This window comes from Branchiostoma floridae, chromosome 2 (assembly GCF_000003815.2).
Source record: "Branchiostoma floridae strain S238N-H82 chromosome 2, Bfl_VNyyK, whole genome shotgun sequence".
NCBI classification, from domain to species: domain Eukaryota; kingdom Metazoa; phylum Chordata; class Leptocardii; order Amphioxiformes; family Branchiostomatidae; genus Branchiostoma; species Branchiostoma floridae.
Window position 1 is genome coordinate 13,846,568 of NC_049980.1, and position 14,441 is coordinate 13,861,008.

The window sequence follows — 14,441 nt, forward strand, 5'->3', positions numbered from 1 at the left end:
TTGAAGCTGTTGAGGCCGAAACATGTACAGGGCTTCATGTCTAAAATGAACGCCATTTCCACTGTATCAAGCACTGCCACACCTCTAGAGTTTCCAATGTAGGGGATATTTCTTTAGTATTTAAGTTGTAATGCAAAATACTAGACACTGACTAGATATTTTAATGTCCAATGAAGATTGGTTAGTTTTGCTCATTTTTTCTTGATAGAACAGGATATTCATGAGTAGAAAGTGAATGCAGCACGTTCGTCTCTTCTAACGCTCGTCTCTGCTAAAGCTCTCTCTTCTAAATCACGTCTCTTCTAAAGTTCGTCCCTTCCAAAGCTCAATCTCACTTCCGCATTACACTTGTACCTGCTTCAGGCACAGGAAGCTACAGAAGGCGGAAACAACGTTTCTAGGGGAAGAAATCAGGACGCCCCGTCTAAAAACCACTTCAAAATCAAATCTCCGCCATCCCTTCGACGGTATCCATCTTCCCTAATCATTTCTCCGTCCATTTATCTCTCCAAACCCGAACCATTTTTACGAGAATTACAAAGGCACAGACGACGTTTGAAGTCGTGAGGAGCGAGCCTTATCTCTCCCCACTTCCCTTGCAACAGTGATTGAAAGTCATCAGCGGTACTCCAGATAACCCGCCGGTACTGATCACTCAGGGGCCTGCCAGCCTTTCATCTTCCACACGGGCCCCCACGGTCAAACACGACTCATTTACGTGATGGAAGCGCCGCGAAAAAGTGGCACTGAAAAATATACATCATATACATCATCTCAAAGAGATGAAATACTCCTGAGGAGCTGATCTTTGCAATCGCGAGTTTCCATCGTCATGGGACATTGGGTGTGATAAATACGTACTCCACATGATTTAATGGTGTTTTCAGGGCATACACACCCAACTGGCGCCATGGCTGTGGATAAATCCCGTACTACAAGTGCAGCACTACTGTGAACTTCGACATCTAATCAACCGATTGGTTTGGACTGAAAAGAAAGCGTCACTCTATGTGCAAAGTCTGTATCATATCCCAACTTTCTAATCCATATAAGATATCAATAATCTACTGTGAATGTGTGTTGAAGCTTGAATATCCAAATATTATCAAATATGAGCAGTTTTTACTATAGGAGTTTTGCAGTGACTCAAAGACTACAAAATTATGAATAACCATCAAGGTTTTATTTGAAAATTCCTTTTCAAGAACTGTATCAGCTGGGAGTTTCTCAAAACACATACGTTGAGTTGTTATCGAACAAGGATCGTGTTATCAAAAAACAATAAAATAAGGTATGATAAAGACAGCAACTATGATATCGGTACAACTGTATCAGACATTTAGACTATCAGGTATCAAATACCTTGTCTGTTTAACCACATAAACATGATTCTGGCTTGATTAAAGCGTACTTGACCCCAAAGACAACCGGCCTAGTCTTGAATCTTTACAGTAGCGTCACCTTGCGGCATAGATTGGCAGTGCGGTCATTATATTCTTAGTGATCTATGGATGAGTCGTGAGTATATTTGGTAATTGAGTAGGTTTTTGAAAGACAAATTTGTGGTCTTTCTAGCGGCTTTGCCTGGTACTGCAGTAGAAACGTTTCGTGTCTACTATTCAGGACATTCCATGGCCTTAGTTGTTAATTTTCTGATAAATTTAGACATTAATGGAATACATTCTGTGAACCTTTTGTGCATAATCAATTAACCAAAATCAATTATTTCCTTAATCAATTACTTTAAAGAAGAAATATGAGAGAAATATTTAACGGAGCTATAATATCTTCAAAATTTTGCATATATTGTACCTTGTACGATTGTGGAACAATAAAATTCATCCATCTCAACACATACATTACATTGTGCGGTTAAAAATACCATCTCAACACATAATATGACATATATCACATTGTGTGGTTGAAAACAGTTTGAAGGGAAAACCGTCAAGCAGTCTGCTCTACTCCAACAAACCAACACATCAGACACTTAAAATGGCAGTAAGAATCCTAGATAATCATTAGATTCTAAATAAATACCAAATAAAGAACACAGTTACTGTAGTTACTTAGGTTCTGTATGGGTAGATAGGCGTTTTGCACATGACGTCACATCGATGACCATGTTGGATCCAAGATGGTGACCGTTCATTGTGCACTCGGAATCATTCTATGTAAAAATCAAAGACATCCTTAGCTTGGCGGTCTATAAGAATACAAAGGTAAAGAGCAGGTGTGTTGAGGTAGAATGAAATGTGTATACCTTTTCTCACACAATGTTTTTGCATACGTCGTTGTATTCAAATCACACTTCAATATGAAATCCGATTTGATTGATACTTGTTATATATAGTGAGCAATTCTTAGTCATACCCCATATTAAGATATGATATCATTAAATGTGAGTGTATAAGAACTATCCTGAGGATGGTTAAAAGACAGCTATCGTCTAAGCCCTGGTAACGATCTCTGAGGTGTATCCAAATCACACTTCAATATGAAATCCGATTTGGTTGAAACGTTATACCCCATATTCGTATAGAACAGTAAAGGTAAGTGTATAATATCTATCCTGCAGACGTTTAAAAGACAGCTATCGTCCAAGCCCAGGCGACGATCTCTGACATTGTGAGGTTTCCTCTGGTGAAGGTGCTGAATGCTCGGAAGGATGGGGACTCCCACAGGTGGTGCTTGGTACCGGTGAAGCTGACTCGCCTTTCAATAGCGCCACACTGCGAGACAAGGTTGCCTTTGCATCCGCAGGTGGTGAGGCGGCGGCCGATCTGAGTGGAGGCTTGTATCTACCTCTCATCATCTGACTGATCTGTGAAGTAAAACAGTAAGGTTGTCATGTCTTAAATCAAACTTACCTCAAATGTGTCTATATTTCTTCAACATACACAACGTTTTATGAAACTGTTGTATGACACCATGAAAAATTATATGATGTTTGATACTTAACGTTGTATACAGTAAATGTGTAGATATACCCAGTATTAAACCCAATGACACAAATTACAGACCGAGGGACAACATTTAGGTCTTGATGTAAGTCATTTTCTTTCGTTTCTTTATTTTATTTCATTTTATTAGGGTAAAGTCATACTCATGTGTCCCTGTACACATACAATATCCATACGACTAGCACATACATTATGGGTTTATCAGTATTTCTGAAGATCTGTGAGAAACACTGACCACTCTTGTCTTGACCACGGCCAGCGGCGTGTCGTTGTGACAGTTCTTGACGCCGATGTCCGCCCCGTGCTTGATGAGCAGTTTGACCATGTTCTGCTGGCCCCGTCCACTGGCGGCGTGCAGGGGGGTGTTTCCCGCGTAACACTGCGCGTTCACCTTGGCGCCTGCGCGGAGCAGATACAGCACCATGTCCTCCTGGTCCCTCTCCACGGCGTGAAACAGCGCCGTTCTGCCGCTCTTACCGTCCTGGAGATACGGCAGGAGAAAATCATAAGTACATGGAAACCGAAGACAAAATATAATCACCATGACTTCCCAATGTTTCAACATCTGCTCGTAATCTCTGTAGAGATATCAAAGGCCGCATAGCATCATAACTTCGTGCAATGTTTACAGTTTCTATGACTTCCTTGTTTTATTCAATATTGCCAATTTCTTGCTGATGCATTTTTTTATTTGATCTTATCAACCGACAGCAATACAACAGGAAATTAAAGACAGGAAATGAGATAACCGAAGCTGCGAACATCCTCCTGGGACCTTTGACGTAACGTCCTGTCAGCATCCTAGACGTAGCAAATAACAAACGACACGCAAGAAAATGAACAAACACAACAAACCTTTTTTAAGTTAAATGTATACATTACATTACCTTATCCCATTCGAACGTGCTTTGTAGATAGTGGCATCTTCCTATAACCCTTACGATTTTTCAGAGCTCTATATTCTGATCTCTTGGAACCCTAAGCATACCCAAACCCTCCACCTACCGTTGCATCCACATCGGCGCCGCTGTCCACCAGTAGCATAACGGCATCTTGGTTCCCTGTGTTCACGGCCACGTGTAGCGGTGTCAGGCCTGCAAGGGACAAAAGACAAATGATAATAAGATATCTTCTCCTATATTATGAACCTCCAATCACTACAAGGAAAGGCACAAAGCAACTTTATCCCACTGAAACTAGCCCTACGTCCCTACGTAATAGTAACATTACATTTACGGATTTTTAAATTTTTTTGCCCAGTAAGTGAAATTTTGATTAATTTCTTGCGTCCATCTTATAGTTTGTAGTTAAGCTTACGGAAGTCGTGGTACTTTTTGGTGCGTCAATAAAGTTTATGTTTATCCCTAATCAGTTTATGTTTAAACCTAAACCTAACAGCCCGTAGTGTTATGTCAGTTCCGTTAACCTGTTATATAGGAAAAACTGCGGGGTGGGGAGGTCCAAGAAAAAAACCTACGTATGCACTAAATTCAAGGAAGGCAATTACGCAAAATTTGGGCATATCTCAGCGTAGTCAGCAATGTCAAGCTAATTGTAGATCCAATTAAAGTTAAGTCAAGTTAAGTCAATGACATACAGTTTTACTTGCGGATTAGGCGAAACGACCCATTGCTAATTTGTCCCACAAAATGGCATACAGTAGACAATTGATTTAAAGATGACATACGCTGTTTTCAGAAATGACCAAACTTTTACGTGAATGATAAAGGAAGTTTCATTTCGGCAACTGAAATGCAAAGAAACTCTACGAAAATTTAGGCATGCGGGCATAGAGCACGTTTCCTACCACCGTAATTCCTGAGCTCCAGGTCCAGTCCGTGCTGACAGCAGGTGATGATGGTGTGTAAACAAGCCGTGCTGGCGGACTGACACGACAGGTGCACCGCTGTGTGTCCGTGACGGTCCTGCACGTCTGCACATGCGCCACTCAAAACAAGCATGCGCACCAGGGGCCACTGGTCTGTTATGACAGCCAGGTGCAGTGGAGTCTGCGCAGAGAATGACGAGAGAAAAGGCTGATGAATAGAATTTCTATATAAGACAACGAAAAAACGAAAGAATGGATACGAATGGTACGTTTTTGAAGCGAGTATATTTTTATAGGACATCTGTACATCTGATGCTAGTACAATAAGGTTATCCTCAAAAACTTCACTGCTATCAACATGGTGAAGGTAACTAAACAGTGACATAATCTATTAAAGTGCTAGTACATATGATAGCCCCATACCTGTCTGAGGTTGTTATAGGTATCGATGTTTCTATGTGCCATGGCCAGCAGTGTCAGGTACCTTTCTGTCAGGGGGACGTTAGCCTGGGCCACTGCGATGTGTAGAGGTCTGTAAATTACGGCATGTCAATCATCAAATATCATGTCTCTTTAACGGATACACGTACATTTTATGTTTTCTAGATCAGAGAGATCGTGGTAACAATTTCGGAAAGCCTGTTTCTTTCAGTCTTGTGATGAGAGCATTTACAAATGAAATGTAATTAATTTTCCACTGCATCTGTTGTGCTATACTCACAGTTTTACCTGGACCTGTAGCGCTTTAATATTGTCCCTTTTCTATCTCTTGTGGTTGAGCACTAATTCTCGCCTTAAATGAGTAACTACCTTCGGCTAAGGCCGTCCCTCAGATAGGACGTTAAATGGAGGTCCCGTGTATGGGGAGAGCCATACCCCAGACACGTTCAAAACCTACGACCCTTGGCCGCGCCTGGGGTAATTGCTGTCGTATAAATGCCACCTGTGTGGCGCCGAATGGCAGCTAGCCCCAGACACTTGCAAATTAGCCCCGCCTATTGTAATCTCCTCGCAATTGAGCCCCTGGCTACCAAGAGAGAGTAGTCGCCCCACCACCAACCCCAACCCCCAATAAATACATTGAACCAACTGATATAAAACCACATTTAATTGATTACTTCATCAGTCAACTGTTAAGAAAAAAAACTTTTCTGTTTTTGTTTCCGCGTCCATACAAGTTGTGAAAAGGAAAAGGAAACAGATATATCATAAGAGAACAATGCATCATTGTTTGTATGGTTTAAATCAAGAAACCGGACCATGACGCGCCTGGTACTGTTTCCGATTGTTGGCATTTCCCGGAAAGGAACACGTCCATTTCAGCACCACTTCCAGGAAGAGATATTGTGATGATATAGCTATAAGACTATGTATACCGTAGCATAGAAAAGGTACTAAAAATAAAGTTAAATCAACATAACTAGACTCACGTGGATAGACATTCTTGTATCTACTGGTTTGGGCCTCCCATGTGAAAAAAAATCTCATTTCAATCTATGAGACGAACGTCCAAAGAGACTATTTCATTTTCTATTTTCTAATACTATTGAATAGACGTCATGTGCGCTACTTTCTTGTACCTACCGGTTTTGACAGTTATCTAACAGCGCTTAAGTCGCCTCACATCATTACAATACTAACTTGTAAAAAATATCATTTCTATCTATATACGTCCAAAGAGACTATTTAATTTTTCTATTTTTTAATGCTACTAGATTTACGTCATGTGCTTTATTTTTCTGATCCTCTCTTTGGTAGAAAATAAAACTGGGGCATAGGTGAGTGTCCTTACGGTTGTTTCCACAAAGCTTTACCCTGAAAGCGGAACAAGCGGATGAGTCCATGCGGCTAATCATCAAGGCGATGGGAAAACCTTAGGGAATTAATTATCAAACTCTGTTCTGTACCGCGTATCGGGTATGGTTGATCAATAGTGGTATTATGCGTTGTGTCCGTCCTTAGGTTTCTGTCGTAGGCGAACCTCTTGGTACCGAAAGGCAACTCCTTCCTTTTAGTTTTTCTTGTCCTTAATTGAATAAAGACTGTATTGTACAGTTTTGCTCAACCGAGCTAAGTACAGGTCAAAACATGTCAAAACATATATACATATAAAAGTATCACAAATCGTGTCTAATACAGAACGTTTCAGTCTAACGCGGGTCTATTTAATTTGGAACATACGGTCGATTTGCTGGCAAAGTCTAAAAACAATGCCCAAGTTTCCGTCTTTTAAAACAAGACTGGCAATAAAAATGTATTATTGCCATGACGACGATTGAGGGTACAACAATACAGCTCAAATCAGAAATAGACTGGAACTTCCCTGTCGCACTATCCCTGGCACAATATACTAGCCCACCTGTAACATAAACCTACAGCCAGCAGAAATGTACTATCCCCGGTACAGCACAATGGTCTGCCAGTGACCTAAACCTACAGCTGAGCACTACAGAAGTATTTCCTGTCTGCCTGTGGCGTGTGGCTTGAACAAGCTCTAGAAAAGAAAATGTATCCTTCATAACATAACATAACATAACATAGCATAACAACCAAGACAACGTGATCTATTGTGCAGAGTTTCCCTGTCTTAACACTACTAGTAGTTTCAAAGGACAAATTCCTCCAGGGAGCCAGTGTGACCTACATTCCACCATTGCATACCAGAGATACATCTGGAACAGATTTGGGGGGGGGGGACTTGCATACCCAGCATACTGTAGAGTACTAGCATTCTTGGAAAAATGCCTGTGCAATTCCTAGAATTTTTGCAGACTGAATGCAATATATACCACTTGACGACTCCCCTGAGGCGTCGTCAAAAAATCGGTATTACAATTCCTAACCACGACCACCCATACATACATGTACATCTATACATCCGAAAATAGCAGCTACACCTCCAGTGTCCTACCAAGGTGGTGAACATTTTACTTCACTGAATGGGAACTACCTCTTATTTTATTCTGTAGACATCGATATCTTACTTCCTAAGTCTCGTGAAATGTCATTACGTGCACGACACAACGTGTGCATGACGAGTGAGATGTCACGTACCACGTATCACATGGTATGACTTCTTTCCTGGATGAGACGGAACCACTGTTGTAACTAAAGCGGGACCACCCGTACTGTTAGAAACGTAATATACAGAACTGGTACCAAAACATTGTGACACACGTGGATAAGGCTGAAAGGAAAAGAATACGGAAGTAGAATTAGATAATTTGCGTTACCTGATGTTGAAAGCTTCTTTAAAACTGCGTTCTTGTGCATTATTGTTTACTAAGGCATACTTCTACTTTCAAGGGAAACATGTTCATCTGTAGATAATAGATAATAGTTGTTAGATAATCATATATTCAATACTGAAGTTCTAAAGCTAAAACATATCAATATTCAAGGAACCGACGACTAAGAATATCTCAGAAACGTTGATTTTTGTTCTGAATTTCGAACGTTTTTAGGAACAGAAACGACATTCCGGCAAAGCGTACCCCATTGTTAATATTATGTAAATAAGGGAAGTATGCGAACAGGTTTGCTTTAAATAATCTGGATAGCACTAAGAAAAGAGTTCTGTCCAACACTAATAATTCTCTTCGCTTTCGAACAAAAGAAGCATTCAAAACGGCACTTAAGAGATTTTTCCTCTTCCCTTTCGTTTCCCTTTGAACATAGCGTTTGCTCAATGGAGAGTGTCCGTGACTTGTCTCGGCCCACTTGGCATACACCATGTCTTGGGTCACCATGGCCAGTTAGCGAGTGGCTATTCAAGTCTACTTCAAAGTGTTCCCATTTTTTAACAGCTTGACAAACTCGTTGAAAATTTCGGGAAATTTTTAGATGTAGATGATCATGCCATGGCGAAAATTGTTGGAATAGTTGCATATTTTAAACATAAAGTTTCAAATTGCATACTCCACAGCTGATACACAGTTTTATTTAATGACGACGTGTAGATTTGGATCATGCCAAAAGCCTTGCCACAACAGAAACAATAAAACCGATCTTGTCAATAACACCTGATCCGACGTCAAAACGTCGTTTCCATTGCGTAACACCTGTCAGTCTGAACTTTGACCCAGTGAAACAACCTGTTGCACAATGGACTTCCGGTCACTTCCAGGGAAGAAACCGCGTAATGTCCAAGCTAACTGAGTCATCGGGATAACTTAAGATTTGAGGTACATAGAGACTCACGCCACGCTGGACACTTCCTGCTAAAATTATCAATCTTTCGGATTGATAAGAGTCCAATAATCTCGATCAGAAACGGCGAATTTCCATAACTGTTATGTTACGCGCTTGTTTGCGTTCTTATAGCTTTGATCAGGATTAGGCTACTATCTAATACACTACCTTGCCTGGTAATCAGTTTCTATGGGCCAGCCTAGGAGTCTTAATACTTGCCCCAGACCTACTAAGCATATATACCATTTTTTCTAACAGCTTATCTTTAAAGCCGACCGAAGACACCGGCAAGCTCCAGATGATATGGTCACCAAGACGACTAACATCTGAAATATTAGGCAAGAAAACAAACCACCATGGCAAAAATGCATGTTTTGTAATGGCTATGAAAGAAAAAGAAAATATAATGGTTCCTTTAGAAAAAGACTTCTGCCTCTAGAGTTTGGATAAATTTAAAACATAGTTAGAACAAGGAGGTTTTATCAAACCTATCCTAAAACCTATTTTATCAAACCTCCTTGGTTAGAACAAATGTATCATTCAAAACTTACGTATCGCCATCTTCGTCTTGCCAAGAAAGTTGCTGTATCTCCGCTGTCGTGAAGACGCCCAGACGTGGGTCCGCGAAGTTCGGTACAGGCCTAGGGAGACTTGTCACAGGAACCGGCACCTGTGGGAGACTGTGGATCGCGGGACCGGGTGTGGGACTCGCTTGCTGGCAGCCTTCTGTTGGATAAAACAGAGCCCACTGTTGGTGGAAGTACGGATAGTTTGGGTAGTTAAGTGTAGGGATATCCTCATACGGTAAGCAATGGGTCGGCATTGTTCTTGGCAGTGACGAAGCTACAGATTCGGACATCGCCGACGGAATGACTGAGATGCCACGCATGGCTTTCTTTATACACAAACTGGGGGAGGGGGAATCCGGACGCATTGATTTAACATTTCAGGACGTCATCTGGTACGTGTGACACGTGCGCCTTTTCTCTGACAAGCACTCGGGAATCCCCCCAGTCAGCTGAGTGATTGTTAGCTGTCGGTTTCACCACAGCTGCCGTGTGCGGAAGGGGGTTCCCGCACGTAAGGGATTGAAAACCGCAAGTATTCCGAAGGTCACACGTGTACAATGTATAAACAGGAAATGACTCGGAAGTAGAAGAAGGTGTTTCCTGATGCGCAATATGGGCTCCCCCCAAAAAGTCACATTGTATCTATCAGTAGTAAATTACATGTCAAATTACTACTTATTAAGTTTTAATATTTTACCATGTAACGTTACCTTATTGAAAGAAAAAAATCACCAAGCAAGCCCGTGCGTTCTTTGCTGCAAGGCGCAAGCTGTGCCAACAAGCGTACAAGGGACTTGGTGACAGCATGTAATGCTATATAAAATCTACACATAAAAACGAGTGTAAGAACTATATGTCTGCAAAAGTTTTAAAAAGACGGTATTACATCGATTATTTCTTGTGAAACCGGCATGATTGCTTGGGGATTATTTACCAACAAAAGCCAAATACCAGTATTCAATAGTAAAAAAATCCCTTTGGCCGGTTGGCAACCTGAAGTTCCTGACCCGATTTCATTATGCATAGTATTCAATGAATCATATGATTGTCTCTGTCTCTTCGACTGAATACCAAAACCATAACCTATGTGTGTGTACATCAAAGGTGAATATAATAGGTTTAACTATCTAACAAGAAAACCTCTATATCACGGAGCGTTGAGGTCTATACCTGGAGATATCAAATACATAGCAAGTAACAATATTTTAATATTGTTGAACTCATTGAGTTCAACGTAATATACATAGCATAAATCAAGACTTGTGGGAAACTACGGAACATTAACAGTAGGCAAGCCGACTTGAGAGTATGTACATATGTTTAACACTGCACAAGTGATTAGCTCCAACTTAAACCGCTTCCTTGTCAAATTCTTAGAAAGAGTGCGCGTCAGTGAAAGGCGGGGAACTAGAATTATGTGAGGGGTTTTATTTCTTCGAGGAACTGAAATCTTCATTGAGGTCATGAGAAAAGGGTCAAACAAAATTTCATATTACATGATTAAAGTATCTGTAAATCAGTATGGTGTGTGTGATGGAAAGTTTGGCAATTTGCACAAATAACATTCAATTTCCCCTTGTCGTTTTCCATAATCAGGTAGAACAATATTTAGAGTTTGTCGGCTTCCACGCGATGTTCATACTTGTATGTCGCCACGGCCAGAGGAACCAGAGTTTGACTGTTACATTCGCTAGAGTGTAGTTGTAGAAGTGAAACTAATTCAGTAGTTAGAGGCCTAGGTGACATTAGTGTGGCAGCCTTGAATGTAGTTGCCAAACTTAAGTTAGTGATACTAGGCTACCAGACGTATCAAATGAAATACTTTTGGGTGTGATACAATATTTTGTTGATTCAATTTTTGTAACAACGTCAATTGCTTCTATATGATACTTTTTGTGTAGGAGTAGTAGGAGTGTGTGTAGGAGTGATACTGCTAACCGTGTGTGTGTGTGTGCATATGTGTGTGTGTGAGTGTGTGTGTGTGTGAAAGTGTGTGTGTGTTTGTGAGTGTGTTTTTGCACGTGTGTATGACTGTGTGTAGGTTTGTGTTGATGTGTGCATATATATGTGTGTCTGTGTGTGACAGTGTATGTGTGTGCACGTGTGTATGTGTGTGTGTGTGTGTGTGTGTGTGTGTGTGTGTGTGTGTGTGTGTGTGTGTGTGTAATGTTTAATAATCTGTACCATTCGTCCACCCACTACCTACTACGACTTAGTTAAGTCTCGCCGCTAACCTCTACCTTCTTTACACACCCCAACACTCTACCCTAGGTGTGACAACGCAGAGTCGTACCAAAAATGTGAGTCTTCAGCCACTCCCAAATCTCACTGCCGAACGTATCACCCCAATCACAGCACACCTTGCTGAACACAAAAAGACTAACTGGCGACGTATACTTTAGCCGGTGTCCCACTCGAAGTACACTAAGGAATGACTCAAGTCCCTGGCATGTTTGCATACTGAATATACGGGCTAGTCTCAACATGTTCTAACTGTCACCGTGTCATGGATAACCACAACACAAAAACTCAATGTTCATAACTTTATAGTTATGCTTGTAAACCTAAATGCGATAGTATTTGTACTCAGTCGACAGTGAAATCGCCAGTTCGGTCAAGAGGATGCCCTATGGCTTGTTTTGTATTTACTCCCAGACGTCTTTATCGGGCTTTCGGACCCCCCAAAAATGGCAACATAGAAAGCCCTATCATAGTTGCCAAGAAATGCGTCCAAACCAAGCTTCTGCTTGGAGATTATCGATATCAAGAGAATAACCTTCGACATCTGAGTTTCGATTTCGATAAGTAAGTCTACAATATTTGATGACTCACGGTATGGTTTCGTACATGACAGTAGGAATGCCCCCTTGTAAGTGCTTAGTAATTTGATTTTCCACACCCCGTACAAGGGAAATAAGGGCAGATTGGACATCGATACGACTAAATACCACCATACCAGGACACCACCACTACAACAGCCCCCCCCCCCCCTAAAAAAATAAAACAACAATGAAAATCTGAAATTTAGGGTAGGTAGTTCTGGCGTTTAATTGAAAAAAAAGGAAGATACATGTCCGTAAAAGAACGACCAAACTTTAGATCCAACGCAAATTCTGCTGCTAATATGATCTAATATGGTGAAAGCCCGTGAATATATTAAACGAAAAGAAACATATGCATTGCTACTGTTACACCTTGCATACACTGTGCTAACAAATAAACTTTGCTCTGGTGTAAATTTAACATTTCAACGGGCACACGCCATAACGTTAATGTGTGTGTGTAAGCATTTACCTATACAATGATTTCTACAAGGCGATGAACTTGTGAATAATCCTTAATTTTGTTTTCTATGAATAGCAGTACAACAGTGTACATACATGATTTTTTTATAAACGTTTACCGATCAACTTGGTTTGTTATTTGTTCTTCGACAAAAATAGGACAGTTGGAACATATCAATGGTCTTACCTTGCGAACAAGTTTGTGGCACCTCCTCTTCCTTGGCCCCCAAAGTCGTAGGTTTGTCCGTTGAGGTATTGTCATAGCTGGGTTTTACACTTAACTTATTCCTTACATCTGTCTCGGAGGACGGTTCAAAGTGTCGTCGCTTTTTCGGCGGGAGTTTGACGTTCTCGCTGTGGTGTAGCCGTCGTCTGGCAATGGTAAGCCCTTCAGGAAATACGGGGGGTCCGGAGATTGTCATGTTGTTGGTCGAAGTGCTCGTCGACGTGGTGAAGGAGTAGCTGGAAACAACCTGTAGTGGGCGAACACGAACTGGGCACGCGACGGGACGGTCGCTACAAGTAGGGGGTTCCCGGCACGGGGCAGGGGGAAGTCCGGCTGACAAATGTTGGTGGTATGATGCAGTAGTACTGTCCATTTTATTACGGCTCCTACCGTTACAGTGGGCGGCCTGTGAGTGACGTCACATGGTTGTCGGGCAAATGTGTGCCTTTGCCAAGAGTATATTTACTATGATTGTACAAAGGCAGGCGGAAATAGACTCTGCTTTTCCACACCGGCGGCATCAGGTGTACAGAGTTCACACGGACGGACGGGTCTGTCACGTGACATCGATAGAGCACGAGGGGGATTCCCCTTACTGAACTCATGCGTAGAGAAATTTCGGAGTTTTGTGAAATGCAAGATATGATCAATCTTAGATAACGCCTTAATGTGACTCAGCTGATATCATCGATTACATTTGTACTAATAAACCCCAGGACTTAGTCATTGTCCTAAATTAGATAAAGTCTTATGTGCCATGTACATGTATTGATCTCCAGAAATACAAATGTACCAGTATTATACTACATCATCAAACTTTGCAATATCTAGGCTACGTCACATCGTAAACACATCTGCATGTTCAGTTGATGTGTTTTTATTCCTTCCATAAAAATGGAGTTATTGTTTTTGGAGTGTGTCTGTCTGTCAGTCTGTTTGTGCTTCATTATATTTGTGGTCAGCATAAGTTACTAAAACTTCTACACAGATTGTAATGATATTCAGTGTATCTTCAATATGTCGGAATGTCTTGATCATGAGAAAACAAAGATCATTGTTGATTTTGAGCCAATATGGCTGCTGTCATTGTTACTGCAGCAACTGATAACTTTTGTAACTTTTGTCCTGGACATGCTTTCAAAATGATTTATAACAAAATATCACCTTTCAACCACAAACCAATTTGGTACAAAAATGCCACAAAGGTCTTTGCATTTTGATAACTTTTTTTATTGATTTACAAAATCATAAATTTTACCAATGTTGCAAGTGTAACCTAATTGTTGTAACTCAAATAAATGCCAACCATGTCAGTTTTATGAAGCAACTTACGAATGATAACAGCCTGATCCCAGTACATAGAACTCTTTTTTATAGTAT

At 40.9% G+C, this 14,441-nt stretch overlaps 1 protein-coding gene across 1 annotated transcript; it reads right to left on the reverse strand.

The window, feature by feature from the left end:
* Positions 1–1,161: 1,161 nt before the first annotated feature.
* Positions 1,162–13,812, reverse strand: LOC118410581 (B-cell lymphoma 3 protein homolog). The gene is made up of 7 exons (XM_035812357.1): positions 13,023–13,812; positions 9,534–9,708; positions 5,215–5,323; positions 4,771–4,972; positions 3,969–4,057; positions 3,199–3,444; positions 1,162–2,824 (listed from the first exon to the last, which is right to left on the reverse strand). Exons 1-7 carry the CDS (start codon positions 13,432–13,434, stop codon positions 2,594–2,596), a joined length of 1,464 nt encoding a protein of 487 aa, XP_035668250.1. The 5' UTR covers positions 13,435–13,812; the 3' UTR covers positions 1,162–2,593.
* Between the last annotated feature and the right edge of the window lie 629 nt (positions 13,813–14,441).

Excerpts from the sequence above, each read along its gene's own strand:
- LOC118410581 (XM_035812357.1), bottom strand. The coding sequence starts at position 13,434 with ATGGACAGTACTACTGCATCATACCACCAACATTTGTCAGCCGGACTT. Across the intron at positions 5,324-9,533 it reads CAAGACGAAGATGGCGATAC|ACCTCTACACATCGCAGTGG; the intron begins GTAAGTTTTGAA and ends CGTAATTTACAG. Across the intron at positions 4,973-5,214 it reads CCTATAACAACCTCAGACAG|ACTCCACTGCACCTGGCTGT; the intron begins GTATGGGGCTAT and ends TTCTCTGCGCAG.